Here is a 26,578-nt window from a genome sequence, read left to right on the forward strand (position 1 = left end):
TGTGCAAAAGCTTCTTATCTTGATGAAGTCCCAATAGTTCATTTTTGCTTTTGTTTCTTTTGCCTTCGTGGATGTATCTTGCAAGAAGTTACTATGGCCGAGTTCAAAAAGGGTGTTGCCTGTGTTCTTCTGTAGGATTTTGATGGAATCTTGTCTCACATTTAGATCTTTCATCCATTTTGAGTTTATCTTTGTGTATGGTGAAAGAGAGTGGTCTAGTTTCATTCTTCTGCATGTGGATGTCCAATTTTCCCAGCACCATTTATTGAAGAGACTGTCTTTCTTCCAATGGATAGTCTTTCCTCCTTTATCGAATATTAGTTGCCCATAAAGTTCAGGGTCACCACACTTGGTTCTAATCACAGCAAGTGCACTCCTTATTCCCCACCACCTATTTAATCCATCCCCCCTCAGATAACCATCTGTTTGTTCTCTATAGTTAAGAGTATGTTTCTTGGTTTGCCTCTCTTCCTTTATTTCCCCTTTACTCATTTGTTTTGTTTCTTTAATCCCACATATGAGTGAAATCACATCATATTTGTCTTTCTCTGACTTATTTCACTTAACATAATACCTTCTAGCTCCATCCACAACATTGCAAATGGAAAATTTTCATTCTTTTTTATGGCTGAGTAATATTCCATTGTATATTTATATGCCATGTCTTCTTTATCCATTCATCAGTCCCTGGACAGTGGGGCTATTTCCATAATTTTGCTATTGTAAGTAATGCTGCTATAAACATCAAGGTGCATATAACTCTTTGAATTAGTATTTTTGTATTCTGTGGGTAAGTACCTATTGGTGCAGTTGTACTCCACATCCACACCAACACCTGTTGCTTCTTGTGTTGATTTTAGGCATTCTCATAGGTGTGAGGTGATAACTCATTGTAGTTTTTTTTTTTTAATTTTTATTTATTTATGATTGTCACACAGAGAGAGAGAAAGAGAGAGGCAGAGAGAGAAGCAGGCTCCATGCACCGGGATCCCGATGTGGGATTCGATCCCGGATCTCCAGGATCGCGCCCTGGGCCAAAGGCAGGCGCCAAACCGCTGCGCCACCCAGGGATCCCAAATCATTGTAGTTTTGATTTGTATTTCCCTGATGAGTGACGTTGAGCATCTTTTCATGTGTCTGTTGGCCATCTGTATGTCTTGTTTGGAAAGATGTCTATTCATGTCTTCTTTTTTAACTGGATTATTCATTTTTTGGGTATTAAGTATTACAAGTTCTTTGTTTTAGATACTAACCCTTTATCAGATATGTCATTTGCAGATATCTTTTCCCATTCTGTGGCTGCCTTTTAGTTTTATTATTTCCTTCACTGCACAGAAGCTTTTTATTGTGATGTATTCCCAGTGGTTTATTTTTGTTTCTCTTGCCTCAGGAAGCATATCTAGAAAGAAGTTGCTACAGCCAATATCAAAGAGGTTACTGCCTATGTTCTCTAGGATTTTTATGGTTTCATGTTTCATATTAAGGTCCTTAATCCATTTTTTTTAAAAGATTTTATTTATTTATTCATAGAGACACAGAGAGAGAGAGAGAGAGGTAGAGACAAAGGCAGAGGGAGAAGCACCCTTGATCCAGGGTCTCCAGGATCACGCCCTGGGCTGCAGGTGGCGCTAAACTGCTGTGCCACTGGGGCTGCCCCATTAATCCATTTTGAATTTATTTTTGTGTATACTAGTTCTTAAATTAGGGATGCTGTCTGTTGTGTTAATGAAATTACTTTCTTTTTTCCCTAAACTTGTAAAATGATTAGATTTATTTAACTCTCCACTCTTAATCCCATGCAATTTGTCTTCTAACTTGTAATATTAAACTGCCTGGATTTCTGTGGACATTTAAAGTCCATATTTCCACAAACAATCTTCAAGGCAGTCTTGTCTTTTACTGTCAGACACCTCAGAATTCTTTCAGTCTCTACACATCTCAATTCCAAAGCCACTTCTGATATTTTTAGGTACTCATTAGCAGTACCCTGCTTCCCAGTACCAAAATCTGTATTAGTTTCCTATGGCTGTTCTAACAAAATACCACAAACTAGATGGCTTAAAGCAACAGAAAGCTATTGTCTGCACAGTACTGGAGGCTGGAAGTCTGAAATGAAGGTGCCAGCAGAGCCATGTTTCCTCTGAAACTTGGTAGAATCCCTGCTTCTTCTCAGCTTCTGATAATGGCGGTCAATCCTTGGTGTCCATCGGCTCATTGGCTTGCTGGCTTATTCTTGCATCACTCTGAGCCCTCCCTTTGTCTTCACATGGCCGTCTGTGTGTGTCTGTGTTCTCATGGCATTTGCTTCTTCTTTTAAGAATACTAGTTATAGGGACACATGGATGTCTCAGCGGTTGAGCATCTGCCTTCGACTCGGCGTGATCCCGGGGTCTGGGATTGAGTCTCACATTGGGCTCCCCGCATGGAGCCTGCTTCTCCCTCTGCCTATGTCTCTCTGCCTCTCTCTCTGTGTCTCTCATGAATAAATAAATAAAATCTTTAAAAAAAAATACTACTTATATTGTATTAGAGCCCATTTTAATGATCTCATCTTAACCTAATTCATCTGCAGAGACCCTTTTTCCAAATAAAGTCACATTTTACAGGTACTAGGAATTAGGACTACAACATGACCTTTTTGGGAACACAGTTCAAGTGGTAACAGTATGGATATACCACATTTTATCTATTTGTTCATGAATTGATAGAATTGAGTTGTTTCTACTTTTTGACTCTTGTGAATAATGCTACTATGATGATTCATGTATAGGTTTTTGAGTAAACATGTTTTCATTTCTCTTGGGTATATACCTAAGTATGGAATTGCTAGATCAGATAATAACAAAAGAGTTCCAGGTTTTCCACATTCTTCCCAATACTCGTTCCTGATTTTCTTTTTCATTACAGCCATTTTGCTGGGCCTAAGTGTACTTCACTGAGATTTAATTTGTATTTCCCAGATACCAAATCATATTACACATCTTTTCATGGCCTTGATGACCATTTGTTTATCTTTAGAGAAATGTCTTTTGAAATCCTTTGTCTATGTTTTAGTTACTGATTGTAAAAGTTCTTTAAATGTTCCAGATAATAGCCCCTTACCAGATATATGGTTCGCAAATATTTTCTTCCAGTCAAGGCTTGTGTAATCTCTTTTTTGGTAATGTCTTTTCCCTTTCTCTTTCTAAAGTAAGTTTTTTTAGTTTTTATAAAGTTGATAAATGTGTAAGGTTTAAGAAATCAAATAGTGTTACTATAGAAACTAACAGGTGTGTACTTCCTTCTAATACTCCCAATTCTGGCTCCCCAGAGAAAAGTGCTTTTAAGTCTTTTAGCTATTCTCATATTTGCCTCCATGTTTCTAAAGAACATATTTAAACTGCTATTCATTAAATTTTTTCTCTTTGGAGGTGCTATTTACTGACTTTTAACAAGAAAAGTTGGGCAGCCCTGGTGGCTCAGCAGTTTAGCGCCGCCTTCAGCCCAGGGTGTGATCCTAGAGACCCAGGATTGAGCCCCATGTCGGGCTTCCTTCATGGAGCCTGCTTCTCCCTCTGCCTATGTCTTTGCCTCTGTGTGTGTGTGTCTCTCATGAATAAATAAAATCTCTAAAAAATAAAAATAAATAAATAAAATAAAAAAGGAAAGTTGATGACTAAGCTCCCCCCTTATGTCTTAGTCCTTTCATTACACAAATCTTGGTGAATCACTTTTTCTTTTTCTTTTTTTTTGTTATGGTTGTATTAAATTGTCCACCTCTGAGTCCTCTAATATATGATTACATTGCCTTTCTTTTCTAATTCTGTTTCTCTTGAAATTAATAGCCTTGATTTTATTAACATTGGTTGGTTTCCTACTTATCTGTTCCCAAAATCAGTGTCAGTTTGATTTTTTTTCCTGGGAACATCTTTTCTGGAGCAGTTCAACCTTTTTCTGTAGTCCAGACTAGTTGCCTTCTAGGCTGGCTGCACAAATGCTGACATGTATTTGTCCTTCACCATCTCTGTGTTGGATCACCTGTCTCACCAGTTCATCCCCTTGTGGAGCACATTATTCTATAGCTTTACAAGAAAGGATGTATGGCAGGTAAGACACTCCACATTTTAAAAAAATGTCTGTTTCCTGCTGCATTAAGTGATAATTTGGCTATATACGGTATTCTAAGCTGGGTATTTTTTTAAAACTTGAAGAAATTAGACTATTGTCTTCTCACAGTGATGCTATTTAGAAGTTAGATGTTCTGATTTTCTGTCCTTTGTATGTGAACTTTTTTTTTTATCTTCGAAATTTTTCTTTTTATTAGCATTGTGCCGAATTTTTATCATGATGTACTATAGTACAAGTTTTGATTTGGCACTTGGAGTTTTTTCAATCAAGTAACTTTTGCACCTTACTTGGTGACATTTTTCTCCTTTTAATTTCTTTTGTCTTCTTTCTCTGTTTTTTTGTTTTTGTTTTTGTTTTTTTTTTTTGGTTTTTTTTTTTTGTTTTTTTATGATAGTCACACAGAGAGAAAGAGAGAGGCAGAGACACAGGCAGAGGGAGAAGCAGGCTCCATGCACCGGGAGCCCGATGTGGGATTCGATCCCGGGTCTCCAGGATCACGCCCTGGGCCAAAGGCAGGCGCCAAACCGCTACGCCACCCAGGGATCCCTTGTTTTTGTTTTTTATTTTTTGTTTTTAAGATCTGTTTATTTGAGAGAGAGGGAATTTTAAGCAAACTCCGTGCTGAATGCAGATCCCAACTCAGGAGCTCCTTCCCAGAATGCTGGGATCATGACCTGAGCTGAAATGAAGAGATGGATGCTTAACCAAGCCACCCAGGCCCCCCACTGTTCTTGTTATAAACCCTATTAATGTAACTGTTGGTCCATCTTTTTTTTTTTTTTTAAGATACTTATTTATTCATGAGAGATGCAGAGAGACATAGGCAGAGGGAGAGGCAGGTTCTCTGTGCAGAGCCTGATGTGGGACTCGATCCCTGGGCCCCAAGATCACTCCCTGAGCCAAAGGCAGATGCTCAACCGCTGAGCTACCCAGGCATCCCACTGTTGGTCCATCTAGACTACTCTCTTAATTTTCATTTCTCCCCTCAATTTCTGTGTTTTTATTCTATTTCTTGGCTGTTTTTTCTCACCTTAATATTTGCTATCATTCATTTGATGTCTGAGAGCTTTGGGGCGTTTTCTGAACTTTCCTTTTTTAATTTGCTATGATTTCTTTTTGTTATTATTACATCTTTGCAGTTACTTATGTTTCTGAGGAAGTTCATTGTGGTTTGATTTTTGTTTTTATGTTTTTTGCTCCATGTTTCCTGTTTCTGTTTTGATGTCTGCCTTTCATGTTACAGATTTTCTAATATATGTAAATACCTAAAACTGCCTAGCACACAGGGTATACTTAGTAAATAAATATTAGCTATTTTATCTAGTGAATGGATTGAAGGAAAGGAGGGAATAGTGGCAGAGTGACAAATCTGTGTTAAGTAGTCTAAACAGGAGATGGGAGGGTCTGAACTTAAATAATTTTCAGGGATGGAGAATATCAAAAACAAGCATTCCTAAAATTTCTACACAAAGAGTAATGTAGATTTAAAGAATTGCCTAGAGATTTCCAACTTGAAAAACTCAGTGTCTTCTATTCTCTACAATTGAGAAGACAGGAGAAAAAGCAATATTGAGGGAACAATATTGAGTACGTTTTTAAACCTGATAAGTATGAGGTAGGCTTGGCCTAACACCAAAGCCTCTACACAATCTGTCTTCTACCAAAATGTCAGGCTCTTCTATTTTTTTAACGGTCTTAGTATATTCTGAAGTATCAGCATTCCACTTCTCTTTGGGAAATCACAATTGCATTTTACTAAATTATCTGAAACATCTTCCTTCTGGGCTCTCGTAAGATATAATAAGTTCATGAGTTTGTGTATCTGTGTGTAAACTTTAAGAGCAGATGAAAGGCCTCAGTATGTTAAGAAAAGTGAGAACAAATACATACCGGACAAAGTTTGTTACTATAGCAGTCTGATTTTGGCAGAGAGATTATTAACGTTTTTTTAACCATCCTTTGTTGTTTTTCTTTTTCAAAGAATTTGGTATTATTTTTGTAAATAAAGCTAATTTTTTACAATCTAAAAGTAAATAACGAATGGAAAGTTGTTTTGGCAAACGTTGGTTTTCACCAGCTATTTTGAAAAATAGTCTAAGTAGCAGAAGAGAAACACTTTGTAATCCTTGTAATTACATAAAATATAAATCTTTTTTAAGGTCTGAATTCTGATTTTTTTTTTTTTACAGGTTTTACAGCTCTTTAAAACATTACACAGGACCAGACAACAGGTTTTTAAAAATGATACCAGAGCATTAGAAGGTAGGTTTAGGGAATCCCTGGGTGGCTCAGCGTCTTAGCACCTGCCTTCGGTCCAGAGCGTGATCCTGGGGTCCAGGGATCAGGTCCCATGTCGGCCTTCTGTATGGAGCCTGCTTCTCCCTCTGCCTGTGTCTCTCATGAATAAATAAACCAAATCTTTAAAAAAAATTAAAAAGGTAGGTTCATTTTTTGCCACTTTGGAGTAAGTCAGTTCTTCACATGGCTACTGATATATCCAAGAGAACTTGTATGATCAAGATCCATCTTAGAGGGGCAGCCCGGTGGCGCAGCGGTTTAGCGCCGCCTGCAGCCTAGGGCGTGATCCGGAGACCCTGGATCGAGTCCCACGTCGGGCTCCCAGCATGGCGCCTGCTTCTCCCTCTGCCTATGTCTCTGCCTCTCTCTCTGTCTCTATGAATAAATAAATAAAAAATCTTTAAAAAAAAAAAAAAAAGATCCATCTTAGAGGGACACCTAGATGGCTCAGTGGTTGAGCGTCTGCCTTCGGCTCAGGGCATGATCCCAGGGTCCCTGGATCGAATTCCGCATGGGGCTCCTTGCATGCATGGATCCTGCTTCTCCCTCTGCCTGTGTCTCTCTGTGTCTCTCATGAATAAATAAATAACATCTTTTTTTTTTAAAGACCCATCTTAGAGAATGATCTTCACATCTCTCCTGTAATGTTACGCTGTATAAAGATTACTTTACATTACACTAGTTTGAGGAGTATATACTTAAAGAAAAATTTTCAAAGATCAAGTTTTCATAAAGAATCAGGAAACATCAGAATTTCAGCATGCTCCATTGCTTGTCAAGTCATTAAACTTATTTCTCTATTATATAATCACATTTTCACACTCTCTAGGACCAGATACTTCATATTATATCATTCTAGAAGTGATAGCAGCTATGAAAGAGAATGTATTCCAAATGATTACAGACTTATTATTTCACGTTTTAAGTGGCTTCTATTATATCTGGAAGTCATAGCTCTAAAGCTTAGGTTCTGTGTTGGTCATGTGCAATACTACATAGATTTCTGCAGCTCTTTAAGAGGGCACCTAGGATACACCTAGGTAGTATCCCCATCAGGAATTCAAGTTTTTGTAATTCACCAAGAATAATTTCTTGAACATTAAAGTATATATTTCATGTTATATATACTTTACCAAATTCATTTAAATCTTTTTTTTTTTTTTTTTCCCCGCCGCCCTTCTTCGTCCCCGGCGGGGACCGCCCCATTTAAATCTTCATAGATCCATGTGAGGTAGTTACTGTTATAATTTCTGTTTTTTTTTCCAATGGGAAAAAACTGACAAAATGTGAAAGGATTTGTCCCACATCTTAGTAGTAAGAGGTAGACCTGGGAATTAGCCTAAGCAGTTTGACTCCAAATCCCAATCTTCACCACCTTATACTGAAATATATAAAGCATAGAAGGAAGGTTTTCTGGCTCTTCTCCATCAACAGCATTTTAAGTGTTATTAAATGATATGAGAACTACTAACATTGCATAATTACCATGCACTTTACATGGGTTGTTCCATTATATGCTCACAGCAACAATAAGAGTTTCAGATTAGACTATATTATGCTATAATGATGTTAAAGTGTCAGTGGTATACAGGAACAAAAGGTTTATTTATCATTCACTTTACGTGCCACCCAAACCACTTATATATATATTTTGCTACTGTGTCTTTATTTTATTTGTGTGTGTGTGTGTGTGAAATTTAACATGCTTGTATGTATTGAGTTTTGCCATCTTAAGGCATTTAATTTAAATTTTTAGATTCATGGAAAGAAAGCATTGAAAATTATTCATTGGAATCTGATAGCTATAAGTATACAAATGAACTTGGAAGTAAAAAGCAGGAAACAAAAGTATTAGAATACATTAGGTTTAATTACAAATTTGCCAGCCTGTCAAAGGCTTCCAGGACACTTTTTAAATAAATACCTAATTTTTTAGAATTAGTTTCACATGGGGCAAAACTATTTCGACTACTAGAGAAGTAGTCATTTATAACAAGTAACATATACATTCTTGGGATAGGAATTATGAATTAGAAAAGAAATAATTATATATTTTTTTCTTTCTCTAGCAGCCAGAATAAAGATAAATGAAGAATTCAAAAGTAATAAAAGTGAAACTTCTCCCAAGAAAATAGAAGAGGTATAGTAATTGAGTCTTTCAATTATTACAAAGCCCTTATAATTTTCTTAGCCACTAAGAGGAAATGATGAAAATAGAGGGGTTATATGACATAAAAATTACTACTTGATAGTTGAAGGCATCACTACTATAAGATAACCTTCACTTGTTTGGTATGGCTCACCTCTTTAGGGTCATTTGCTCTAAGACAGCAAGTTGCCGGTTGAAAAGAACATGAATGTAGCTGTGGTCAAAGGAAGAGCAGCTGAACCAACCCAGAAACCCACAAAATTTCTGTCTTTACGGCAGGTGACTAAAACTAAGGAGAATAAGTATTAGAACTACAGAAGGAATTTCTATTCATTTAGCTCAACTATACAGACTTTATTTTAATTCCTATCTTGACAATAAAAGTTAATCTGCCACAATTTATGAGCTATGCTTGCTTTGGCTTTTGGTCACTTGCTCTAGTTGAAGACAATCTGTCTACTGACACTAATATATGAACTTCCTAATACTCCTAATACATGTTCTTTTAAAATAATGAATAATGATTCCTTTTTTGTATAAAATCATACTGCATATACATATACATTGTCTCTGTTTTGAGCTTCCTAAGTGTTCCTTTATCTAGCTTTGTGTAAATGTAGGGAAAGGACCCTTAGAAAGAAAACAAAAAATGGAAAATTATTTGTAGTAGCCTTTATAATTCCAAGAATTGGTTTCATAAAGAGGAAAGTACAAATTAGAGAAAATATTCCATGTTTAATAAAATTTCTACATGTTAAAATTACTTTTGATAAAAATGCATTTATTTTTTAGAAGAGAAAAATGCAATTTTTAGAATAGTAAATATCTGTAATAATTTAATGAGTCAAAATGAGATAGCCTAAGTGATAAAAGAATGAAAGGGAAAGATTTTGTATAACCATTTGATAAGGCAAACGGGTGGTGTAATTTTTATTCACAGGAAAAGTTAAGAGACATCATAATCAAGTCATAACTTGAAGAGAAATTAAAAGACGTATACAAAAGTTTGTATAATTTGCTACTCAGTAGGCTGATTAATAACTATGGTAATTTTTTTAAAATTTTGAAATCATAACAAATTTTTTAATTGACATGTCTTTGTATCAACTAAACTGGGAAATGAACTACAGTCTTCTAAATTCCTTTTACTTGTAAAGCACTAATTTAACCTTAAGCAGTCTAGAAATGAGGTATTTGTTATATACAAATGTGTATTTTGTATGTTTTATAATTCTGCATAGATTAAATATTTAGTAGGTTTTAGATAATTACATTGTTGTGTATTGTAGGGTTCATGAAATCTTGACACTAAAAAGAATCTTAGGCATCTTTTTCACCAGCAGTTCTCAAACTGTTTGGTCTCCAGACCTTCTTAAAGTTGAAGACCCCAAAAAGTGTAGTTCATGTGGTATGTCTTTCCATATTTACTGTAGTAGAAATTAAACCAAGTTTTTGAAATACGTATTTGTTGTCTAAACATAATAAGTTCATTACATAGTTCCTTATTCAATCTGGTGCAATGTTTGCAATACATGAAGAAAATTGAGGCTCACACAGATAAGTAGTTGGGAAAGGGTAGGAACATATAATAGCCTTTAAAATAAATTGTGGATATTCTTTGATACTACACCTCAACAAATGGTAAACTTCCTTATAGGTTAATTGCATTGTGGAACTCCGTTACCTGTTAGATGAATGGGTGGGGAGAGGTAAATAGGTAGATAAGAGATTGTTTGGTGAGTTTTTTTGTTTTTTGTTTTTATTTTTTTTTGGCTCCAGGATTCATATAGACCATCACCTGCTCATCCTTTATGCTTTTCCCTTATCCCTTATTCCTCATCTAGCCATGTTTCTTTTCTTTTTTTTTTTTTAACCTTGTTTCTTGCCTTTGACTTATGAGTCAATTCAGTTTATGTACCTTCAATGGATAAGGAGGCCCATTTTTATTTCTCTTCCTAAGTCCCTTCTCACATCCTGTTAGGAGATGAGGCTTTGCTCTTCCACGTCTTCTCCATGTCAGTTAATGGCAGCTCCCTCTTTTTAATGCTCAGACCAAAAAACTTGGTGTTCTGTTTCTTGATTGCTGTCTTTCTCTCGAACTTATATCCAACCTGTCAGCCAATTTTCTTGGCTTAACCTTCAAAATATATCCAGAATTCAACCACTTCTCATCGTCCCCATCATTACCTCCTAGTTAGCCACCATCGTCTTTCACTGGATTGTTACAACAGTCTCCCAGTGAGTCTCCCATCTTCCTCTCTAACTCCCTACATCCTATTCTCAGTACTTTTTTTTTTTTATTCTCAGTACTTTTAAAGGCAGATTGAGCCTTTTAAATAAGAAGGCGGGATCCCTGGGTGGCGCAGCAGTTTGGCGCCTGCCTTTGGCCCAGGGCGCGATCCTGGAGACCCGGGATCGAATCCCACGTCGGGCTCCCGGTGCATGGAGCCTGCTTCTCCCTCTGCCTGTGTCTCTGCCTCTCTCTCTCTCTCTCTCTCTGTGTGTGTGACTATCATAAATAAATAAAAATTAAAAAAAAAATAAGAAGGCATATCACATTACTCCTGTACTCACAACCCCCTAGCTTCATCCCAAAGTAAAATCTAAAGTCCCTAATATGACCTATAAGACTCTGTCATCTGACTTCTGTTAACTTCCCACCTTAGCTCACTCCATCCCTCTTACTCTTCCAGTCTCAGTGCGTTCTTTGAGGGTGCTTGAATTTACCGAGAATGTTCTTATCTCAGGGCATTTATGCTGTTGCTTATTCCTAGGATGTTCTTCTGCTGCCCTCAAGTCTTCATTTACTAGACCAATAGATTTAATCTATCTTTCTCTTTGTTTTTTTTTTTTTTTTTTAAATATTTTTTTATTTATTTATGATAGTCACACAGAGAGAGAGAGAGAGAAGCAGAGACATAGGCAGAGGGAGAAGCAGGCTCCATGCACCGGGAGCCCGACGTGGGATTCGATCCTGGGTCTCCAGGATCACGCCCCGGGCCAAAGGCAGGCGCTAAACCGCTGCACCACCCAGGGATCCCTATCTTTCTCTTTGAATAGATTTTTAACCATGCATGATTTTGTAACGTCTTGTACCATTGATTTGGAAAATATAGGTTCACCAAGTATACATATCTTCTAAATGTTGACATAGTTCAGTATATAATATTTTAAAATTGTATTGATTAATATTAATATCTTATCAGAAAAATCTGTAATTATTGAGAAACTATCAAGCTCATAGTGGCAGATACAATTTCCCTAGAATTCTAATTTTTTCTTGAAAACTTGAATTTCATTATTGTTAGCAAATACAGTTGTTTTCTTGAAGTAACAGAGTCAGCTCGTTCATTTTCAAGGAAATGTTTGCCATATACCCAAGTCTGAATGATCATACTTTTTCTGCGGTTCATTCATATAAAATGGTATTCCATGGAGCAGGTTCTACTTCTGCTTACAACTCAAACAATGCAGAAAGCTCTACTATTGAGAAAATCATTTTTACTTCATGATATCTGAAAGGGTCTCAGGGTCCCTCAGGGATCCTCAGCTTTGAGAATCTTTGTTCTAGTCCACTTCTTCATTTTGCATATAAGTACTGAAACTTAGTTATTAACCCAAAGCCTTATACTTAATGATAGAGCCATTTATGGAATTCAATTGTTCCAACTCCTGATTCAGTATTATTTCTAGTGTTGTTTTTTTTTTTTTTTCCTAGTGTTTAGAATATCCAAACAAAAAAAAAAGATTCAGGGATACCTGGGTGGCTCAGCAGTGGGCACCTGCCTTCACCTCAGGGTGTGATCCCGGAATGGCTGGATTGAGTCCCACATCAGGCTTCCTGCATGGAGCCTGCTTCTTCCTCTGCCTATGTCTCTGCCTCTCTCTCTCTGTCTCTGTCGCTCATGAATAAATAAATAAAATCTTAAAAAAAAAAAGATTCAATCTCCTCCAAAAGAAAAAGAAAACAGAATTTTAAACATAAAATATATATTCTAACAAAAAATACTCTGAATCTATTTTGAAACAAAATACAGAACAGATGGATAAAAGTTAAAAGTACACACATGTCTGAGTTTCCTGTATGCTTGAAATGGTAAGTTAAAGGCCGCATTACCAAAAAAGAAATAACAGTAAATCTACAATTTTCAAAAACAGTGCATTCATATGGACCATTGAAAAAAATACCCAAAGGATTTATTCTGTTTGGTTTCTTAACAGCTAATAAAAATAGGTTCCGATGTTGAATTGTTACTCAGAACATCTGTTATACAAGGTATTCACACAGACCACAATACACTAAGTAAGTAAAATTAAAGAAAAATGTTTTCTGACTTCATTGCATTTTAAAATATTGAGCAACTGCAGCACTTTTAATGCTGATTAGTAAAACAGCTTGATTTTGCCAGACAATGCAGTATATCTTGTGTACTTTTGTAAGGCTACTATTTAGAAATGCTAGATTATGAAACTTTTCTTTTTTTGTACTAGATTTTTTTTTCTTTTTTAAGTTTACTTTTTCTTTTTAATCTTAACTACTGGTTACATTACAGAACTATAGTTAAAAGACAGTATGACTTGTTTTTCATCATATTTGGGGTTCTTAACATTTACCATTTATCATGTGCCTAGACTATCTAGTTCTTTACCTTTTATTCTATGATTAGAGTTACTTTAAAAATAATTCTAGGAAATGGAAATATAGTTGAGGATCCTCCATTATACCTCCAGACTGTTTATAGGGCTTCAGCAGAATTTTTATTTCACGTTACATTTTTTAAAATTTCTCTAAAGTGTCTTTGGAGACAACAACAACAACAACAAAAATGATACTCAAATTTTTGAAAGCCTTCTCTTTTTTTAAAGTAAACTATTGAAGTATAACATACAAACAGAAAAGTGCACAATTTGTAACTATGCATCCTGTTTCACAAAGTGAAATATCCATGTAACCAACATCCATAGTAAGCTATTTAATAATATTACCAACATCCCCAAAGCCCCTCATGTCCCTTCCAGATACCGCCTTCCAACAAGCTAACCACTATCCTAACTGTTAATACTGTAGATTTTTAATTTAATATAATAAAATGTTTGAACTTCATGTAAATGGAATCATATAGGATTACTGTTTTGTCTGGTTTCTTTCTCTCAACATTGTATTTGGGAGATTCATCTGTATTGTTCTATAGTAACAATTCTATAAATATTGTTTGAATAGGGACACCAGGGTGGCTCAGCGTTTGAGCATCTGCCTTTGGCTCGGGTCATGAATCCAGGGTCCTGGGGTTGAGTCCCACATCAGGCTCTCTGCATGGAGCCTGTCCTATGTCTCTGCCTCTCTCTGTGTCTCATGAATAAATAAATAAAATCTTTAAAAAAAAATACTGATTAAATATACCACAGTTTATCCTTCCTGTTGTTTGTTTGGGTTATTCCTAGTTTTGGACTATAATGAATATGGATTCCTTGAACATTATTGAATGTGCCTTTTGGTTTAAAATTTATACATATATGAAAAATAAAATTTTCTACATATATTTACATATACATTTACGTGTGTGTGTGTGTGTGTACAGTTGACCCTTGAACAGCGCAGGGGCTAGAGTTGCTATCCTGCACATTAGAAAATTAATGTATAGGAGCACATGGGTAGCTCAACTAGTTAAGCATCTGATGATTTTGGCTCAGGTCATGATCTTAGAGTCTTGGACAAGAGCCCCACATCAGGCTCTGAGTTGGACATGGAACCTACTTAAGATTCTCTCTCTGTCCCTACCCCCTGCTTAATTGCTCGCTCTCTCTTAAAAAAAAAAAAAAAAAAAGAATTCTTATTTAACTTTTAACTACCCAAAAACTTAGCCCCTGTTAGCCAACTATTAATGAGAAGCCTTACCAAGAACATAAACAGTACATTAACACATGTTTTGTATATATATTATATACTATAGTCTTACAGTAAAGTAAGCTAGGGAAAAGTATTAAAATCATAAGAGAAAAATACATTTGTAATACTCCACTGTAATTATCAAAATTAATGTATGATACTGCTAACCAGTTTTCCAAAGTGGTTAGACTAATTTACACTTCCAGCAGCAGTGTCTGGCTCCAGTTGCTTGACACCCTCACCAACACTTGGTACTCTTTATCTCTGAAATGTTAGCCTTTCTGGTGGTTGTGTAATGTTAGTGCATTGTGATTTTAATTTGCATTTCTTTGGTAACCTATGAAGTATTAGCACCTTTTCAGTTGTTAAAAGGCCATTTTGATACTCTCTTTTATAAAATGTCTGTTCAAGTCTTTTCCCCATTTTTCCAAGGGCTTATCTGCCTTTTTATTTTTGACTTGAATAAATTCTTTGTATGTTCTGAATACATATTCTTTGTTGGATATGCAAGAATCTTCTATTTGGTGACTTGCCTTTTGTTTTGGTAATGTTATCTTTTGCTAAGAAGTTCTTAATTTTAATGTAATCTTTGTCAGTTTTTTCATTTATTGTAGATACTTTTGAGTCCTGTTTAAGAAATCTTTGTCTATCTCAAGCAAGGTCATAAAGAGATTCTCCTATACTTTCTTCCCAAAGCTTTATTGTTTGATCTTTTCACGTGGTTGTTCATATCAACTAGAATTGATTTTTGTATATGGTGTGACATAGTCAAGATTTTTTTTTTTGAAATGAAGTATAGTTGACAAAATGTTATGTTAGGTTCTGGTATACAGCATAGTGATACAACAACACTGTACATGCTATGCTAATCCCAAGTGTAGCTTCCATTAGTCATCAGACGGCACTTTGTGTAATATGATAATCATTGACTATATTCCCTATTCTGTACCTTTTCCCTGTGACTTAGTTATTCCAAAACTGGAAGCCTGTAGCTCCTACTCCCCTTTAGCCCCCTTTTGCCCACTCCCCCACCACTGTCCCCTCTGGCAACTACCAGTTTGTTCTCTGTATCTCTAGGTCTCTTTCTGCTTTTTTTTTTAATGCATTGTTTTTGTTGTTTATTGGTCACACATAGAAGTGAAATCATAAGCTATTTGTCAAAAATTACTTTTTTACATGTGACTGTCCAGTTAATAATCCAGCCTCATTTATTGAGAAGAACACTTTTTCCCCACTGCACTGCAGGATCACTCTTGTTGTAAAATCAGATAACTATATATGCATATATCTGTTTCTGAACTTTATAATCTAATTAGTGTTTCTATCCATGAATCATATGTCATAATGTCTTGATAATTGCAACCTCATAATAAATCTTCATATTTAATAGTGTAAGTCCTACAGAGCTTTAATTTTAGTTCATGAGAATATATCAGAAATTATTAGATCTGAGTTGTATTTATAAGAGCAGTAAACAGTGGTGCCTGGGTGGCTCAGTGATTGAGTGTTTGCCTTTGGCTCAGGTCATGATCCCGGGGTCCTGGGATCCAGTCCTGCATTGGGTTCCCCGCAGGGAGCCTGCTTCTCCCTCTGCCTATGTACTATTGTAAATAATGCTGCACTAAACACAGGGGTGCATATATCTTTTTGAATTATTGTTTTCTTATTCTTTGGGTAAAAGCCCACTATTGGAATTACTGGCTCATGGAGTAGTTCTATTTTTAATGTTTTGAGAAATGTCCATATTTTCCTCAATGACTGCACCAGTTTGCATTCTCACCAATAATGATTGAAGGTTCTGTTTTCTCCACATCCTCAACACTTTTTGTTTCCTGTCTTTTTTATTTTAGCCCTTCTGACAGGCATGTGGTGAGATCTCATTGTGGTTTTGATTTGCATTTTCCTGATGATGAGTAATGTTGAGCATCTTTTTCATTTCTATTGGCCATCTGTATATCTTCGGAGATAAGTCTGTTCATATCTTCTGCCCATTTTTAATTGGATTTTTTGCTGTTGAGTTGTATCAATTCTTTATATATTTTGGATACTAACCCTTTATTGGATATGTCACTTGCACATATCTTCTCCCATTCCATAGGTTGAATTTTAGTTTTGTTGATTCATTATTTCTAAAATCTTTTTTAAAATATTGGGGAAACTGGGGGCAGGACAAAGAAAAAATGTTAGGGAAACTCTTCTTTCCATTTATCCCCTACTTTTTTCTGTGTGTAGCTTGTTTGTGTATTTGTTTTTGGTATCTCAAGTACATGCATTTGGATTGATCATAATCTTTGATTCATATCATTTTCATCATTGGTCTTAGCCTATCCTTCCTAGATAGTGCATAGAAAAATAATAACTATGTCTTATAAAAATATTGAATTTATCCCCTTGATTTACACTGTTCATTGATTATTGACATTTGTGAAAGCCCTCTTTCTCATATGAACATTGGCAGCTGGTTTCATTGTTGACCTTTATCAAACATGTATTTTATAGACAGTCACCAAATTTGTGAATTAGAAAAATTATGAATAAGAAAATGTATACTGAACAAATTGTGAACAAGAAAACTTAGGACTGGGATCCCTGGGTGGCTCAGCAGTTTGGTGCCTGCCTTTGGCCCAGGGCGTGATCCTGAAGCCCCAGAATCGAGTCCCACGTTGGGCTCCCGGCATGGAGCCTGCTTCTCCTTCCGCCTGTGTCTCTGCCTCTCTCCCTCTCTTTCTATGTCTATCATGAATAAATAAATAAAATATTAAAAAGAAAAAAGAAAAGAAAACTTAGGACTTCGGGTGGCTATATATTAATCATACTTCATTTCTAAACAGCATTATCCACATTTTTTAACTTCTTCTCTTACATATATTGAGACAAACAAAATACATGGGTGTTACATTAAAAAAAAAGTTCCAGGAAACTATTCTTTATTTCAGGTGCATTTTTAAACTTCTGTTCTGTGGTTTTTCATATATGCCTATGCCTAAAACTATCTTATGGTTTTTGTTCTAAGACAAGTTCATGTGATTCGACAAACGTTGGTTGCATAAATAAATCTAGGCCTCTGGTTTTCTTTTCTTATAGTGTCTTTGTCTGGTTTTGGTATCAGAGTAATTCTGGCTTCATAAAGAGTTTGGACATATTCGTTCCTCACACACCTGGGTGGGTCAGTTGGTTGAGCATCTGCCTGCAGCTCAGGTTATGCATAATCCTGGAGTTCTGGGATCAAACCCCAGTCCACCTCCCTGCTCAGCGGGAAGTCCACTTCTCCCTCTGCCCCTCACCCAGCTCATGCTCTCTCTTCTCTCTCTCTCTCTCTCAAATAAACAAATAAAATCTTTTCAAGAAAAAGAAATACTCCTTCCTCTTTTATTTATTTATTTTTAATTTTGACCTATATTTTGATTTGGGCCACAAGTGAATTAAAGGCTTTTTATTTGACGAAATTACTTTTTAATTGTTATATTTCATATGACCATAATAGATAAGGTTTTTCCGGGGCCTAAAGTAGAGGAAATAAATCATGATCTCAGTATACTTCTTTTTCAAGATTTGACAACTTCAGTAAACTTATGTTGTTATGATACGTTGATGTCTAATACAGAGAGCAAAATCAGGGATTTTATAATCCATAAAGCAGTATTACAATGAAAATAGCATAACAGCATGTAAATATGCCTATGATATATTTAGCCTAATGAAAGTGCTAGGAGTTAATTTAGAAAAATTCAATTGTAAGGCGGTTTTGATTTCAAAAATCATTTAAAGTGAATTGGATAAAGGGATGGAGTAGTGAATTTTGGCAAGTTTTCTGGTTATTTACCACTCTTTGAATTGATAATTTTGTTTCAGGGATATCCATCTTGCTGAGTTCTAAATTCCCATTATAAAATCTAGGAAATTCAGTTCCTCAGTTTTCTTTATACCTCAGGCATAGAATTTGATATAGGTGCAGTATACTTACTTATATTCAGAAATGAACTTGAGAAAAGAGGGTTGGCTTAGAATCTCTATTGCAGGCAGAAGTAGCATCAGTGGTTGCAGAGTCAAGTTACTGATTGAGAAGTGGCATAGGTGTGGTGGCAGGAGTAGATGTAGTAAAATTGAGTTTCCAGCAGCGTCTGAAATGTAACATCTTGTTTTCCATGGTAGTATAAGTGGTGGCAGTTTCTTTTAGTGCCCAGTAGGCACCAGCAGCTTTCATTATCAGGCCAGTTTTGCAGTATAACTTTTATACATTGTTCCTGGAAGCTTAGCCTTAAGCTTGCCTGATGCTTAAGCCCTTAAAATCTTTGCATGAGTTAGACTAATAACCTTTTTAATAAATGACTTTTCTGCTTCATCAGCCAGAGTCAGCTTCTGTTTCTTTTAACTAAGAACAATAGAAGTTGTTATCAGAAGTAGGATACAGAAAATTACATAACCTAAAATGTGGAATTAGTTGAATGGAAGGCAAAAAACTAGAGAGGGGATAGGACTATGTGGACCTGACCTTTACAACCTTTAGGCTGATGGTCCTCATTATGTAGTAATGAAACATAAGGTCAGTGGCTCATTGTGTTTCTTGAGACACAGACCAAAGACCAGCTGAGGCTACAGAAATAAGAGAAATAACCAGAATGGCAAGATGTTCTGGTTATTTCTTCCTGCCTTCAGCAAAACATTGAAAAAGAGGATGAATGCAGATTAAGCTAGTTGGTGCAAAGCAAATATGGAAGGAAGTAAGTACTATTTTGCTAAGGGCACTTTTCTATCTGATTGAGAGTCCTATACTTGAGATTTACAGTCTTGCAGTGTTGAAAATGAGAATTGCTCTTACCCACTCACCCTATAGCCAGTACAGACAGGTGGCTTTTGAGTTCTGACATGAAATAAAATCAGTGCCTCAAGCAATTTCCATTTGCCAGAAAAAGATCAGATATACATACAATTCATTTACTTACTGAGGCCTGTAATTTTTCATTACTTTAAGAAGTATCCATTAATCTTAGAGTTGGGGGAATGGGCAGAACACAGAGACCATTACCAAAGGATGAAAATCTTCATGCTTAAAAACTATCAGGATGTTTGCCTGTGACTACCTGTACATAACAATGATTAGGAAAAAAGTAAAAAGAGCCTTGCTTCTTAGTGGTAGCAAAGACCTGAGGTATGAAGTAGCCCAGGACTGCCTTAATCTTTATTTCTTGATATTTGAGAAAATTAAATCTCTTACTTTTAAAATTGAGGTATAATTGAAAATAATAGTTTCATTTGTACATGATTCCTTTTTTTTCCCTTTAATTTTCTTCATTTTCACACATTAAAAAATGAAACACACTATACAAATGGTTTTTCACAGCAGATTACACGTGGGCCTATTAGACTTGCTCTCCAAGTGCTGCCAGGACAACAGCTGTTAACCCCATAGCCAACGTAGCAATTTAAATGCAGTAGCATGCAGCCCTCAGCAGGGGAGGTTCGAGTCCCCTCTGTTCAATATATATATTGCAAAAGGATTACCACAGTAAGTCTAGTTAATGCCTATTTAGGTACATAGTTACAAATTATTTCTCTTGGGAACTTTTAAGATCTACTCTTTTAGCAGCTTTCAGATATGCAATACAGTATTATTGACTGTAGTCATTATGCTGTGCTGAAGAGCCTTAGATATTCACCTCTGCATCTTCATTTGGTGATGTTCAGCATAAAATGGCACATATGTGTTTGATAAGTGAAACAATTTACAGCCATTGCTAATAAGTTAAAACCTAAACTATAATTTGCTCTCTGGTGGTATCGCCAAAGATTGGTAGTAGAGGAGATATAAACAATGGCTAAATAATAATGACTTAGCTGATTTTCATTTTGGTAAACCACAATTATAATCTGGCTCATAACATTTTTTTATATGGATTTTTTTTTAAATTTTTATTTATGATAGTCACACAGAGAGAGAGAAAGAGGCAGAGACACAGGCAGAGAGAGAAGCAGGCTCCATGCACCGGGAGCCCGATGTGGGATTTGATCCCGGGTCTCCAGGATCGCGCCCTGGGCCAAAGGCAGGCGCCAAACCACTGCGCCACCCAGGGATCCCCTCATAACATTATTTTTAAGTTATTTTTCCTTTTGAATTTGTTTTAGTGATACCTTTTAAAAATTTTTTAATAATTCAAATTTATAGGAAAGATGTAAGAGAAGTTGAAGGGTATAGAAATTTTCTTTACCCAGATTCCATAAATGCTGACATTTACCACATTTGCTTTATTATCCGTCCTTCAATTTTTTTCTGAATGGTCTGAGGATAAATTGTAAACATAATGCTTCTTTACCCCAAATGGTCATTTTTAAAATCATGACAGCCCACTAGGATTGGATTTGGAGAAGGAGTGCATTTTTTAAAAATACCTACATATATGTTTGCTAAATTTGCAAGGATATTCCCTTATAAAACTACAATGTATTTACCAAAACCAGGATATTAATACAGATACAACTCGATCATTCAAATGTTTTCATTTGTCCTAACTTGTTTTCTGTAAAAGAAGAAGAAAAATTCGCTCTGGTCTAGGATCCAGTTGAGAATCACACAAATAGCATTTAGTTACCATGTTTTTTAGTCTTCCTTAATCTGAAGCAATCAGTCTTTCTTTGTCTTTCGTGACCCTGATATTTTTGAAGACTATATCCAAGTTATTTCATAGAATGTGATATGAGCATTTTTTTAATCATTCAGCTCTTCTAGAGGAAAAAAAAGGAAAAATCATTGATCTTTACAAAATTTTGTATTTTAATTAGCTATATCTCAATCTCCAGTAAGCTTTTTTATATAATTTTTATTTTTTTTTAAGATTTTATTTAATTATCCATGAGAGACACACAGAGGCAGAGACACAAGCAGAGGGAGAAGCAGGCTCTCTGCAAGAGCCCAATGCGGGACTCAATCCTGGATCCTGGGATCACGCCCTGAGCAGAAAGCAGACACTCAACCACTGAGCCACTCAGGCATCCCTCCAGTAAGATTTTTTTGTTGTTGTTGTTTAACTGGGATTCTCAGTAAGGCACTGTTGACATTTTAAACAACATAGTTCTTTACAGCACCAGATTGTCCCATACATCCCTGGCTCCTGCTCGCTAAATGCCAGCAGCATTCTTCACTTGGTGTGACAACCGAAAATACCCCCATTTGAGAACCACTATTCAGTAAAATTTAGAATCTTTAAATTAGGAAAATGGTCTTGCTTTTTATATAGTAGGCAGTTTAACAAATTTTCAAGTTGATTGTTTTAATTCTCAGTAATCTGTCATCAGATAGGTGATAATGTGCATTAGCAGAATTCTGTTCAAGTAATTAGTTATATTTAATAAATATATAAATGATAAAGGGTTAAGTTGATCATATATATTTTAATAGAATCTGAAATGAGAATCCTGTTAACAGTCTCCATTTAAAATCAAGGACTTTACCTTTGAAGTTAACTGAAATAAAATATTTCTGGAAGATTTACCTTAAAATTCATTATTTTACTGTTACAAATGTTAGGAGGAAGAGTGTATATTCATTTAATTTTAATTTTAATGATATCAATTACTTTTTGTTTTTCTTTCAGAATTGGTCCCTAGGAAAGAACTCCTTGTAGAAAATGTGCCATATTGTGATGCACCAACTCAGAAGCAATGAGTATAAAATCAAGTCTTTGTAGTTTTTAATCTTAAATATATAACACTGGCAAAAGTTTTATAAATGCACATATTTCAGAACTAGCTTCTTGAAAATGAATGAATTAAAGTCTCATAATTAAATTTCACATTAAGAGAACATTGTTGAAAACTGCAGAACATAGTTAAATATTTCTAAACAGCATTAGATAAGACATGTCATTTGTTTTGAAAATCAAACTTTATGAACTAAAATAAATGCTCAGGAGGTATGTCATATTCATTTCCCTTTGACCTTGAAGAGTATTTTGTTCTTAACTAAGAATGCAGTGTTTTGACAAACTGGTAGATTTTCCTCCCATGTGAAATGAAACAGATTGAAATTATTATATTAAATTTGTTTAGTCCCACAAACATTAAATTGGTCAAAAAAAAATCATAGTGTGTGCCAACTCTCAACAGAAAGTGGCCTTTGTTTCCTAAAGCACTGAAATTCTTTCTATAGCTAAGAAACAATTATTTGGTTTCCTCTCAGAAATAGAATATATCTCTCTGTTTCTGTAAAGACATTTTTCTAATAAGTCTTTCAAGGATAGATGAATAAAATATAAAAATCACCTAGGATCACTGTAGAATAAAGAAATCCTTTATTATTTTTTTTAGGAAATAATGACCTTAATCAAACTATATAATACAGCCTTAGTAGAAATAGTGTACTTAGACCACAGCTAGACTTTATTGTGAAAATGTATTATGTGGCTACATTCTTCCCATTTTCATCAATAAAACTTAAATGGCTCTTCTTCCACATGTCCCATCCATCCCTGATGTGATTGGCAGTATCACAAAACAGCTTGCCATCCTACCATCTAAATGGTGGGAACTATAAAATTGTACTTAATATTCTTCTTGTTTCTCTTTTATCTGTGTATCTTTACCATTCTCTTTTCTTAGTGAACATTGTGTTCTCTGGGACTGTGTTTCTTCTCCCATTCAATGATGATACAGGGTTTTTAATTTTTGCAGGATTCTTAATGCAAGCTTTGTTTGTTGGCAAAACATAGGTATATCCATACTGGATATGAAATGTCATATTTTAAAATAATTTAATTTAAAAATAATAAAATGATTTTAGGAGATCAAAGACTTTTCTAAATTCTTCATATTATACTTGACATGAAGTCATTGACTATCTTTAATGCCTTCTTATACTTGTAAGAAGAGTATTTAGATCAGAGAGGATGACAGAACATGAGAGACTCCTCTAACTCTGGGAAACGAACAAAGGGTAGTGGAAAGGGGGGTGGATGGGGAGACGGGGGGACTGGGTGATGGGCACTGAGGGGGGCGCTTGACGAGATGAGCACTGGCTGTTATATGTTGGCAAATCGAACTCCAATAAAAAAAATATATGTATATAAAGTATTTAGTAGTCTGTGAAATGGTTTATGCATGTCAAAAGGTTTGCTACATTAATTTTTCATCTCCCATGTTTAGCTTTATTTATGTGGAAATTATACCTACATAAAAAGTTGTTTCATATTTGAAATTTGCTCTTAGAATAGAATGCTGAAAGTTGTCACAACGCAGTCACTGGTAAATTCCCTGACTTACTATTGTTTCATTAAGTATCTATATTATATATATGGAGGAAAATTGACTGACTTAGGTTAACTTAATGTTTTTAAATTATTTCAGTATCACTGAACATTTTTAGCAGTTCCTAGTTTTTTTCCTTGAATTTTATTAATCCTATGTCCCATTCTTTATTCACATTAATTTGAATATCTCAACAGATTTTTTTTAATAAACTTACCATTAGGAGCAGTAAAGATTAATAATTTACATGTTTATTTTATTAAAACCAGTGGCTTTGAAATTTTCTTCAAGATATATATTTTTTTATATATATATAAGAAAAAAATCCTGTTTATATTAGCAGACAAAACTATAAAATAGCAATAGACTTAAAAAAAAAAAAAACTGGGGCAGCCCCAGTGGCCCAGTGGTTTAGCGCTGCCTTCGGCCCAGGGTGTGATCCTGGAGACCTGGAATCGAGTCCCACATGGGGCTCCCTGCATGGAGCCTGCTTCTCCCTCTGACTGTGTCTCTGCCTCTGTCTCTCTCTCTCTGCATCTCTATGAATAAATAAATAAAATCTTTAAAAAAAAAGTATTTTTGCCCACATTTATGCATATACATACACATACATACAAATAAATAAAAATCTACATACTTTTAAAAAAATACATATGCTTTATGTTAGTACAGTTGACCTTTGAACAACAAGTACTTGAACTATTTACAGGTGCACTTCTATGTGGGCCTTATTTTTTTTTATAGAGTACAGTATTATAAATGTATTTTCTTGTCCTTATGATTTCCTTAATTTCTTTTCTCTGGCTTACCTTATTATTAAAATTGTGTGTATAATACATATAACAAAATATATGTTAATTATTTATGTTATTAGTAGGGCCAACAAGGAGGTTATTAGTAGGTTTTGGAGCAATTAAAAGTTATGTGTCAATTTTCAACTGTGAGGAGTTCAATGCCCCTAACCCCCATTGTTGTTCAAGGGCCAATTGTAGTTAGGTACAAAAATGAGATTTGGTGAAAAGACTGGTAAATTGGGGATTTTTTATTATGGTAACTAATACATGTTTAAATATTTTTTTTCAGTGAGTAAAACAATGTTTAATTTTTAAAGTACAGTACTTAAGCTACTAGGGATTGATTTTTTTAAAGATTTTATTTATTTATTCATGAGAGACATACACAGAGAAAGGCAGAGACATTGGCAGAGGGTGAAGCAGACTCCCTGTGGGGACCCAGGGACACAGGGGTCACACCCTGAGCCAAAGGCAGACACTCAACCACTGAGCCACCTGGGCGTTCCTACTACTGATTTATTTAAAACTTAATTATGAAATAGTTCAAATTTTAGCATCTAGAGTATCAGATGCTCATGAATCTCATTCCCACATTTGACAGAGGTTACATTTTGCCATATTTGTTTAAAGATGTCCTTCCTTATAAGTCACAAAGTCTTAAAAAGCTGAAGTCCCACTTCCTTTTCTTTCTCCTCTTTTCAGGTATAATTACTGTTTTACTACTGGTGGATATCACTCCCATACTTATTTTTATACTTTTACCAAATATGTGTATATTCAAAACAATATGTTGTTTTGAGATCTTAAAATGAAAATAGTGTTATGTTCCATGTATTCTGTAATTTATTTTCATCATACATTAGGTTTTAGAGATCTATTTTTTTTATTTGAGATTTATCTATTTTGTTGCATAAATTTCTGGGTCTTTTATGTCTCAATCCATTATAAGAATGACTAACTTATCCATGTCTCTTGAACAATAGTATTGTCTTGTTTTTTGAAATTCCAAACAAGGGATCCCTGGGTGGCGCAGCGGTTTGGCGCCTGCCTTTGGCCCAGGGCGCGATCCTGGAGACCCGGGATCGAATCCCACGTCGGGCTCCCGGTGCATGGAGCCTGCTTCTCCCTCTGCCTGTGTCTCTGCCTCTCTCTCTCTCTGTGTGACTATCATAAATAAATAAATAAATAAATTTAAAAAAAAAAAAAAAAAAAAAAGAAATTCCAAACAAATTTACCAAAAACTCCAGCACATGGATTCTTGTACCCAAAGTTTATCTGAATTTATATGAGGAAGCAGAACCATTGACTCATGAGGTATATACATAAATCCTTTCAGGAATATTTTTTTTTTAAGATTTTATTTATTTATTCATGAGAGACTCAGAGAGAGGCAGAGACACAGGCAGAGGGAGAAGCAGGCTCCACGCAAGGAGCCCAATGTGGGACTCGATCCCAGGATTCCTGGATTATGCCCTGGGCTGAAGGCAGGTGCTAAACCACTGAGCTACCGAGGTGTCCCCTTTCAGGAATTTTTTTAATTGTTCTTTAAAGTAGTTGTACAATTTATATTCTAGTCAACACTGTGAGAGCAGTCCCATTTTTCCATATCCTTATATATGGTTTCTCATTTTTGTCAAATCAATGGATATGAAATGGCATCATGTTTTAAATGCATTTCTGAATTACAGGTGAGGTAGATCATTTTGTGTTTATTAGTCATTACAGTTTTCCTTTATGAATGTGTTCATATCCTTTGTCCACTTTTTTCTCTTGGATTGTCTGGCTTTTTCTTACTGATTCCTTTTTATATATTTTTGGTGCTAATCCTGTTATCTGTGATGTAAATGTCTTCTTCCATAATGTGACTTGTCTTTTAACACTATTTATAATAAACCTGAAAGTAGTATGGAAGTTTATTTTAGTGTATCCATTTTAAAAGATCCTTTATTTATTTTGCTTTTGTCCCTTTTTAAGTAGTTCTTTTCTACTCTGTTGTCATAAAGATGTTATAATACATTTTCCTTTGAGCATTTAAGTTGTGCTTTTTATGTTTGGTCCTTTATGCCATCTAGAATTTATTTTTGTTTGTAATATGAGGGTGGGGTT

The 26,578-nt window shown here is 35.2% G+C and overlaps 1 protein-coding gene across 6 annotated transcripts in view; it reads left to right on the forward strand.

The window, feature by feature from the left end:
- Positions 1 to 26,578, forward strand: part of LYRM7 (LYR motif containing 7) — a 35,548-nt gene that overhangs the window by 3,271 nt on the left and 5,699 nt on the right. For 2 of the 6 annotated variants that reach the window (XM_025432601.3, XM_025432603.3), the window contains exons 2-5: positions 6,297 to 6,369; positions 8,478 to 8,545; positions 12,776 to 12,857; positions 22,031 to 23,223. In XM_025432601.3, coding sequence (XP_025288386.1) covers positions 6,297 to 6,369; positions 8,478 to 8,545; positions 12,776 to 12,857; positions 22,031 to 22,101 — 294 coding nt within the window. In that variant the 3' untranslated portion in view covers positions 22,102 to 23,223. Of the gene's footprint in view, positions 1 to 6,296; positions 6,370 to 8,474; positions 8,546 to 12,775; positions 12,858 to 21,271; positions 21,432 to 22,030; positions 23,224 to 26,578 lie in introns of those variants that run through there. The other 4 variants (XM_025432599.3, XM_025432602.3, XM_049116032.1 and 1 more) reach the window with 3 other exon arrangements.

Source organism: Canis lupus, chromosome 11, assembly GCF_003254725.2.
Source record: "Canis lupus dingo isolate Sandy chromosome 11, ASM325472v2, whole genome shotgun sequence".
Lineage (NCBI taxonomy): Eukaryota > Metazoa > Chordata > Mammalia > Carnivora > Canidae > Canis > Canis lupus.